The sequence below is a fragment of the Colobus angolensis genome, unplaced genomic scaffold, assembly GCF_000951035.1.
Source record: "Colobus angolensis palliatus isolate OR3802 unplaced genomic scaffold, Cang.pa_1.0 Scaffold20, whole genome shotgun sequence".
Lineage (NCBI taxonomy): Eukaryota > Metazoa > Chordata > Mammalia > Primates > Cercopithecidae > Colobus > Colobus angolensis.
In genome coordinates this window covers 10,552,985-10,563,316 of record NW_012115155.1, presented here as the reverse complement: position 1 = coordinate 10,563,316, position 10,332 = coordinate 10,552,985, and the positions used below count along the sequence as shown (strand labels likewise).

Genomic DNA, 10,332 nt, shown 5'->3' with positions numbered 1-10,332 from the left:
TTATATCAAACTTTTTTAAAGGCAACATAATTATTTTTTTATTTATTTATTTTGAGACGGAGTCTGGCTCTGTCGCCCAGGCTGGAGTGCAGTGGCCGGATCTCAGCTCTCTGCAAGCTCCGCCTCCCAGGTTTACACCATTCTCCTGACTCCGCCTCCCAAGTAGCTGGGACTACAGGCGCCTGCCTCGTCGCCCGGCTAGTTTTTCGTATTCTTTAGTAGAGATGGGGTTTCACCATATTAGCCAGGATGGTCTCGATCTCCTGACCTTGTGATCCGCCCGTCTCGGCCTCCCAACATGCTGGGATTACAGGCTTGAGCCACCGCGCCCGACCAACATAATTATTTTTAAACTAATAAATATGTGCAGTACACCTTAAGGTAAAAGCTGGCCACAGAGGGAATGTTCTTACTATACCACCACAGACCAAGGAAGACCACACTAACAGCACAAAGTTTCCATGTACTGTGCATTTGCAAATCACTCAGGGTCAACACATACACTCCCTGGGCAGAAAAGTTTGGCTGTTCTTTCTTTCTTTTCTCCTTTCTTCAAGTTTCTCATCTGCCTATCTATGAGCTGCATCACAGTGATAGAATGATTAGATTCTGGGACATTGTTAGCACAAAGGAATAGTTAAAGAATAAAGCCTGACTATACTCATTAGCATCTATACCTCTTATTATCTAATTCTACTCTAACAATTCTTCTATATTTAATTTCGTGGGAAAACCACTGTTTCATCCCACATACAACTGCAAATTAAATTCAGGTTGCCTGACTGCCAGGGTAGTATTCATTTAGAGCTAATGCTCATTTCTAAATGTTCTGGGAAAATGTACCTGCATCACTCACTCCTACCTGTAAATTCTATAAATATCTTCAGAGCGTCCCTTCCTAAGTCTGAGGATCCAAGCTCCTGGGTTGGCTTTCAGCTGAAAGTAGCCCTAGGACAAGAAGAAAAGTCCAATGTTAGCTCTCCAAAACACCGACATGCTATTTCTGAGGAACAGTTACTTCTATCTCTGAAATATCAATCAACTATAATGTGAATAACACAGTAAACAAACCAATGCAACTCTTAAAAAACCAAAACTACACATTAAAAACTCTAGCACAGGCCAGGTGCGGTGGCTCACGCCTGTAATCCCAGCACTTCGGGAGGCCACGGCAGGTGGATCACTTGAGGTCAGCAGTTCCAGATCAGCCTGGCTAACATGGTGAAACCCCATCTCTACTAAAAAAAGTACAAAAATTAGCCGGGCGTGGTGGTGGGTGCCTATAATCCCAGCTACTCAGGAGGCTGGGGCAGGAGAATCGCTTGAACCTGGGAGGCGGGGGTTGCAGTGAGCCGAGATCACACCACGGAACTCCAGCCTGAGCAGGAGTCTCAAAAACAATAAAAATCTAGTACAATAAAGGCCAGTCACACCAAGAAATCATCTGCTCTTTAGCTGTGCTTCAGGGAAGAATCAACGTGTGATGCATGAATTTAAGTGTCGCACTCCCAAAGAAAAGAAAAAGGCTGTCAGCTCATGAGCAATCTATTTTCAGGAGCCAATTCAGTTATAGTATTCCAGCATGGTTTTTCTTTCGACATATAATTCCAACCTACAAATTTAGCTGAACTAATGATTTCTATATTGACCAAATTCACTGCGTAATGAATCTTGATCTCACTCTGTGGTTAAGAATGCTAACTGCTCCATCGTAAATTATAGGGCCCAAATTAACGTAACTACAATATCACTATCTGATGAATAGATTATTTACCAGATTGGCCATAACAATGGTGTCCACAATGACCGGGTTGGCTGAAGTTCCTAAGGTAAACTGCAGTCCCCGTGGAGGCTGGCCTGTGGTGATGTCGTAGCAATGACCTTCCAGTAACAGGTACTCCAGCTCATACTCAGCAGCCACTATACTGTCCACCTGCAAGCCAAAATCCAATCGCTTGAATGCACTCAGAGACAACATGAATAAATCTGAAATGCATTATGCAAAGTAAAGGAAGCAGACAAAAAGGACTTACATAATATATGATCATATTTTAAGAAATTCAAGAAAAGACAAAACTATAATGACAGAAAGCAGATCAGTTGTTGCCTGAAACCAGGCGAGAGGAGGCTAATGTCTGCAAAGGGGTATAAAAGAACTTTTGGGGTAATGGAAATGTTCTGCTTCTTGGCTATGGTAGTACTTAATGATATACAATTATAAAAACTGGGTTGGAAAGAGAAAGGAGAAAAAAAAATAAGGAAGTTACTCTAAAAATATGAATAAGGATAAGACACTAAACGTTGAAAAAAATTAAAGACCTACATGCAAAGACATCCTATAGTCATATATCAGTAGAAAAACTTGCACACAACATTCACAGCAGCATTATTTACAACAGCCAAAAAGTAAACACAACCCAAACATCCATTCGTGAAAGGATAAATAAAATGTGATACTTCCATAAATGAAATATTATCTAGCAAGTTAAAAAGAATGAAGCATCGATACATACTACAACATGGATGAATCTTGAAAACAATCTGTTACGTGAGGGCAGCCAGCTACAGAAGACCACATTTGATTCTATTTAGACAAAATGTCAGAAGAGGCAAATCCACAGAGACAGAAAGTAGACTAGCAATTGCCAGGGGCTGGGGAAATGGAGAGTGACTGCTAATGAGTATGGGGCCTTTGCTGGGGATGCTGAAAACATTTTAAAATTACATAGTGGTGATGGCTGCACAACTCTGTGAAGATACTAAAACCTCTCAACTGTACACGTTAATGAGGAAAATTTTATGGTATATGAGTTCCATTGTGAATAAAGCTGTTGTTTTAAAAAATATCATACCTGAACACTGATGTCTCAGAGGCCCACCTAGACTAGGATTCAATCTGCTGTATTACACATGATTAGGTATTTGGAAGCAATGATAGTCTTACCTCTTCTAAATAAATATTATCAAGATCATATGGTGTTCTGACAGATTCTACCATCCAGCTCTCAGGTGTGTTCAAATTCAGAGTGAACAGTGGAGACTGAGGCATATCCAAAAATTTTGCTATTGGACCCTTAGCAAAACTATTGTCTGAAGTGAAAGAAATCTCTGGTTCTAAGACATAACGGTAAAAGCTGAAATTGAAAAGGAAAGTGTTAGATATTTTTCTATGTGACAACGGTACTTGAGTGTACAAGCCCTTACACAGGTAAACAACTGGTTAAAACAAATTAGATGTGGAGGAGTACCCTTCCAGATTGGGAAAAGTGTTTCCAAAACCATCTTTGACCTAATGATGTCTCCTGTGGTTGCTACAGATGCAAGAAAAGGCAAACAAGGACAGCACTGAGGAGGAGGCCACCCTTTCACACGGATGGCTGTCAGGGTCACAATTAGGTCCTGGGCATTTGCCTCCCTTCAGGGAGGATTCATTTTTCTCTTTAAAACCAATTCCTAAAAGCTGATTGGACTCTCAGGCTAGTCCTGAAAACACTAATAATTTACACATTTCCCCTATACAAGAATAATGGTGGAAGCTGGGAACCCTTTGGTTAATTGCAAATGCTGTTTCAATCCACCTAGAAGCTAACCTATAAAACACAGCACACTGGCAAGTTAGAAATTTCCCACAGCCACCACACTAACTGCTTTTTGTATCACTTTTTTCATAAATGACCATTCCAAAACTCATGACAATATATAGCTATATAGCTAAGCAAGCTTCCTCTAACATGCATATTCCAACTTGAAATGAATACTCTTCTTCTTTTTTTTTTTGAGACAGAGTCTCGCTCTGTCGCCCAGGCTGGAGTGCAGTGGCGTGATTTCGGCTCACTGCAACCTCCGCCTCCTGGGTTCACGCCATTCTCCTGGCTCAGCCTCCCGAGTAACTGGGACTACAGGTGCCCGCCACCACGCCCGGCTAATTTTTTGTATTTTTAGTAGACACAGGGTTTCACCGTGTTAGCCAGGATGGTCTTGATTTCCTGACCTCGTGAGCCGCCCATCTCGGCCTCCCAAAGTGCTGGGATCACAGGCGTGAGCCACTGAGCCCGGCCAATATTCTTCTTTTAAGATGAAAAGCACAAATGGGGCCAGGTGTGATGGCTCATACTTGTAAACCCAGCACTTTGGGAAGTGAGGCAGATGGATCACCTGAGGTCAAGAGTTCAAGATCAGCCTGGTCAACATGGTGAAACCCCGTCTCTACTAACAATACAAAAATTAGCTGGGCGTTGTAGTGTGCACCTGTAATCCCAGCTAGTAAGGAGGCTGAAACAGGAGAATCGCTTGAACCCGGGAGGCAGAGGCTGCAGTGAGCCAAGATCATGCCACTGCACTCCAGTCTGGGTGACAGAGCGAGACTCCATCTCAGGAAAAAAAAGAAAAAAACAAAGAAAAGGCACAAATGCAAGCAGCCTGGATTAATGCCACCTAAATGCTACAAAGACACTATGTTCCTAGAACTTCCGATTACAGTGAAATCTGGCAAAACTGAACATTTAGTAAATGACCATTTCAAACATGATGTCCACCTATAAATCCATCTGATCCTCCCACATGCAATATCAGACCTTGTATTCAGTACCATTCTTCAACTGTTTTCTCACATAGCATGTTTTACCTTTTTAAAGGCATGTCGGAAAGTTTGGATTGGCAGTTCATAAATACTCTCAGATTCATGTTTATCAGCTGAGCCAAAACCTAAAAGGAAAACCAGATGACAAAATACTTAGGATTTGTTTCTTCAGAGATTTATTATTTGACACTGAGATATTAATATCTCAAGAAAAGATATAAAGATAACAGCCATAGAGTCTGTACTGGAGAAACTTCTGGAAAACACAACTCTACTGCACAATCTACATCACACATACATAGGACGTAGCCAAAAATAATGGGAAGTAGGCTGCTGCAGCTCACTGCTCCTCACACAAAGGCAGTTCCTGCGGGGAAGCAGCAGGCAGATCACGGAAAAACTACAGGTCTCAGAGTCACCACTGACATGCCAAACGATGAAAAAACAGAGATACCAATGCTCACAAAAAAGGTTAGGGATTTATTCGGCAATGAATGTTGGACTGACTGTTTCTTTGTCAAAGCTCTTTTAGGACATTTATGTCCTAAAATTGTAACACACTATACATGTCTAAAACACATGCCAAAATAAAGAATCCATGGTAGTTATAAAAAAGGAAAAATGAAAAAGCATATTTATTTTACCTTTTTGCCATTATAAATTAAAATACAGCACAACTTAATTCCAGGATGTTTTACTCTAAATGAGGATGTTAATCACTTTTTTAAATTACATGAGGCAGCCGCCCACACTTGCACCAACGTTCCAGGGCTGTGAAGCTGTTTCAGAGCCACTGTCAATCTTTGTGAAAGACTGCTCGCCCTAGAACCCCATATTGCATTGTCCAGTGCCTGCTGAAGATAACTCAAGGAAAATGAAGCTCTCTGTGAATTTCAGAGCACGTGACAACTTCAGACAAAGGTGATGTGCACTGCCTGCACAGCGTTCCTACCAAGAGCAAGGGAGCAAGTCTCTGTGCTTCTCTGGTGACAGGGTCAACGACAGCCACGACATCAAAGTACGTCTCCCCTTCCTTCGGCCTCAGTTTAATTGCACTGAAAGATCAAAAGGATAAAACATTAACCTGGAGGACACAGGAAACAAAAGCTTTTTTTGTACAATATAACCTTCAACCTTCTTAGCATTTCAAAGAACTTTAGGTCTAGAAAGACTAGACTATGATAATGGCCAACTATATGATTCTGTCTATCCCAAAGATTGCAAAACCTTAATAATGGATCTGAAATGGATGGAAAGGTCCATGGAAAGAGAGGAAAAACAGCTTGAAATTTTATTTAACCAAAAACTGAGAAAAGCTACTGAAGTTAGCTGTGACAGTCATTAAACATTATGCCAATTTTTACTTCTTGGCAAGAAGAGTACGAAGAGAAAAGGAATAAATCAATTTTTAAAAAATAATAAAAGAGCATTCCAGAAAACCTGCAAAGCAAAGAAAAAGGAAAAATATAATCACAAAATATTTCCTGTCTCAGCCCACTTAGCTGTATCTCTATGTAAGCCTTTATAGATGCCTGTATAAACATTAGTTGTAGATACAGATTAGCAATTTCAAAACAGTTTCCTTCCATCTCCCACTACTGTAGCATAAAGAAAAGATTTCCACATGCTGTTACACAACAAGCACCCTGAATGAGAAATAATATGCTATTTACCAAACGAAGCTGTCAGAGTTTACTCCAGCTTTTCTTTACTGCTGGACATACAGATGGCTTCCAACCTGTAAACAATTTGTACGACCAACTTTCTCCACATTTGGAAATTTCTTTAGAGCCAAGGAAGTGCTAGACATGAGGTGATGGAGTCAAAGGATACAAATACTTTTGTGGCTAATAAGTACTGTCAAGCACATTTCCTGAAGAACTAAACAAATTTACAAGGCCAAAAAATAAATTTCACCATATCCTTTGTCAGCATTAAGTTATAGATATTTTGCCTGTTCTTTTCCTTATTTACTTTTTTAGAGACAAGGTCTCACTCTGTGGCCCAGGCTGGAGTGCGGTGGTGTGATCATGGTTCACTGAAGCCTCTACCGTCTGGGTTCAAATGATCCTCTCGACTTAGCCTCCTAAGTAGCTAGGACTACAGGCACATGCCACCATGCCGGGCTAATTTATAATTTTTTGTAGAGATGGGAGTCTCACTATATTGACCAGACTAGTCTCAAACTCCTGGCCTCAAGTGATCCTCCTGCCTTGGCTTCTCAAAGCGCTGACATAAGCCACCACACCTGGTCCTTGTCTTTTTTTTGTTTTGTTTTTAAAGACAGAGTCTCACTCATTCACCCAGGCTGGGAGTACAGTGGCATGACCTCAGTTCACTGCAACCTCCACCTCCCAGGCTCAAGCAATCCACGTGCCCCAGCCACCAAAGTAGCTGGGATTACAGGCACATGCCACCATGCCCAGCTAATTTGCGTATTGTTAGTAGACACGGTGTTTTGCCATGTTTGCCAGGCTGGTCTTGAACTCCTGGCCTCAAGTGATCTGCCTGCCTTGGCCTCCCAAAGCACTGGGATTACAGGCGTGAGTCATCATGCCCAGCCCCCTTGTCTGTTCTTAACTGAACGGTAACTTCCTGTTGCGTGGACTCCCTGTGAAGTCACACTGACTTTGGTGACTTAAAAGGAGCAGGGACCTCTAATGAACATTTAAAAGGACTCAACTTGAAAGGATTGAAAATTATACCCAACTTTTGAAAACCGTTAACTGTTTAAACCATTATAGTTTGTTTGCTCTGAACAACACTATAATGTGGCTACCATACTAACCACTACTTTTATTTTGTTACCAAACAACATTTACCTAAGTGGAATGAATACAAAAGAATACCACAAAAAAGCATAACCAAGGAAACTGGAAACAATTTACATGCTCATGAAGGTTATTTCACATCTTAACTGCTTTGGAAATAACCATCAGAATAGCTTCGTGACCGTGTTGAGGCAGGTGCTTTCGATCTCTGGTATTATTAGCAATTTCAGATTGAATCCACTGCCGGTGATTATTCTCCCAATACAACCAAACTTCTGTTCCTCTAACACAGCTGTGCTCACCGCGTGGCTCCAGAGCAGCGGCATCAGCTTCCCCAGGGCATTGGTGAGCAGCAGACAGGATCCAGCCCAGACTTACTGCATCAGAAACTCTGGGGACGGGTCCAGCAATCTGCATTTTAACAAGCTCTCTAAGTAAAAGCCACATGTTGAGAGCCACTGCCCTAATATAATTTGCACCTCTCTGCTATTCTAGAATTCTAGAAGGAAAAGCTCATTAGAAAATAGCATTCTACAAAGGCTCACAAGGGAACCAGAGCGTCTCAAACAGGACTCTACACAAGAGGGTAACCTCAAGTCATGCCTGCCCACACCAGGTTTCGGGTAGAGTTTCACACATGTTCACATTCTGAGCCAGCAGTGTTCTAGGTGATCAGCAACAGGCACACCAGAAACGGACCCTGTGAGCTCCTTTACTCACCCCACATCTCTAGAACGAGAAAAAGGGACTAGAAAAAAAGCAAGGAAAGAGGAGCATTTGTGTGGAAATGGAAACAATATGAACAACATCATGTTTAAGTGTATTTACTATATTGGTCAAAGACCAGAATAAAACTAAAAGTGACAAAGACAGGAACGAGATTTGGAGATTACACACATTTGCCTAGGGTGCGTAGAGTAAGTGTCGAAGAACACTGTGCTCACTAGCATTAATGCACACGGGAATCTCCCAGGAGCAACCTGTTAAAACGCAGACGCTCATTTCTCAGGACTGGTGTGGGTCCAAAGCCTGTATTTCCAGCAGGCTCCCAGACAATGTCTTGCTGCTGCTCCATGGACCACACTTTGAGGGCAAGAATATACATAACTGATGGTTCAGATCTTTCTACTTCTAGCATAAATGAGAAACTTCTGAGTTAAATGTAATAAACATTAATTTAACTGACACAACTCCCAATAAGAGGAATTTCTCTAATAGTAATTATAATTTGTCTCATAATAGAATTTACAATTAAGGTATTTTAATTATACAAAACATGGAGACCCATGGAGAAGATTTTTATAAAGGGAAGAGGTCTTGGCTCAGGACTCGCTACCTCTGACAAGAAGGGTAAACAAGATGGCAGGTTGATTAGGAAAGGTTTCCTCCCGCTGGTGACTAATGAGTTACTACCTGAGACTTCATAAAATCTTGAGAAAATGGGTGCAATCTGGGTGCTAATGGCCAAATTCCACAAGGATTATCCAGGAGCCACAAGAATCTTCACCCACTGCTGACATAAAGAATTAGGACACACAACTAGTGCAAACAGAGGGCCTCCATTCCAGCCTACAATCATCAAATGATCTGACCACACAAACCTCATCCCCACAAGGATTGGTCACAAGAAAACACAGGTCCACTAAACCAAAGTCCAATCCATGCCAGACTAATCAGGTCAGAATCACAGACAAGTAGGACCCAGGCCTCTGTCGCTAAAGCCTCCCTGGGGATTCCAAGGCACAATCAGTGTACATGTATATACTTGCCAGCTACGGCAAAGGCTACAATACATTCCTGTGCAGGGCTCTCTCCTAGAAACAATTAAATCTAATCATGAAGAAGCAACTTAGACTGTGAGACATTCCATAAGACAACTGTCCCGGACTCTTAAAAAATGTCATCGTAAAAGACAAAAGACTAGAAAAAAAATGGCAGAGAACTCTTCCAGATTAAAGGAGACCAAAGAGACACAACTCTGTAATATGTAATCTGGACCAAAACACATACAAAAAACAGCTGTAGAAGGTCATTACAAAGATACTGGAGACATGTGAATAGAAATTGTTTTTTAATATTACTATATCAAGGTTGTACTGTGGAGAAGTCCCAGCACTCAGGACACACATGCGGAAAACATCAGACATGTTATGTCAGGATGTCTGCAATGTATTTCCAAATGGTACAGGAAAAAGTATGACCATGTGTGTATGCAAACATATAAATAAACGCAGTTACTGTAAGTACTACACAAACACACACATGCAGACACACACACACACCAGGCACACGTGCAGATGATGGAGATAAAGCAAATGTGACACACTAACAACTGGTGAATCTAAGTGAAGGACATTTGGATGCTCATTATATTAGTCTTTCAACTATTTCTAGGTTTTAAACTTTTCAAAACAAAAAAGTGAAGAACAAAAAGGCAAACTCCCTCATTATGCTAAGCTTATTTAAAACAAAAGTTTTCAGCCAAGCACCTTGGCTCACGCCTATAATCCCAGCACCGTGGGAGGCTGAGGCAGGTGAATAACTTGAGCCTAGGAGTTTGAGACCAGCCTGGGCACCACAGTGAGACTCTACCTCTATAAAAACTACAAAAATTAGACAGGCATGGTGGCAAACACCTGTGGTCCCTTCTACAAAGGAGGTTGAGGTAAGAAGATCACTTGAGCACAGAAGGTGGAGGGTGCAGTCAGCTGAGATCACGCTACTGCATCCTAGCACAGAAGACAGAATGAAACCCTGTTTTTTGACTAAAAAAAAGTTTTCAATAAAAGATGAACGAGACAAGTACTTTAATAATCTGTTTATTTTATTATTATTATTATTATTTTGAGATGGAGTCTTGCTCTGTCTCCCAGGCATGATCTCTGCTCACTGCAACCTCCACGTCCTGGGATCAAGCGATTCTCCTGTCTCAGTCTCCCGTGTAGCTGGGATTACAGGCACCTGCCACCATGACTGGCTAAT

General features: G+C 41.5%; 1 protein-coding gene across 1 annotated transcript in view; it reads right to left on the bottom strand.

Moving 5' to 3' along the window:
• The window catches only part of UGGT1 (UDP-glucose glycoprotein glucosyltransferase 1), a 123,919-nt gene that overhangs the window by 32,905 nt on the left and 80,682 nt on the right, over positions 1–10,332 (bottom strand). The window contains exons 27-31 of the mRNA XM_011941723.1: positions 5,532–5,634; positions 4,625–4,704; positions 2,945–3,134; positions 1,775–1,933; positions 863–948 (exon numbers count right to left, since the gene is read on the bottom strand). Coding sequence (XP_011797113.1) covers positions 863–948; positions 1,775–1,933; positions 2,945–3,134; positions 4,625–4,704; positions 5,532–5,634 — 618 coding nt within the window. The remainder of the gene's footprint in view (positions 1–862; positions 949–1,774; positions 1,934–2,944; positions 3,135–4,624; positions 4,705–5,531; positions 5,635–10,332) is intronic.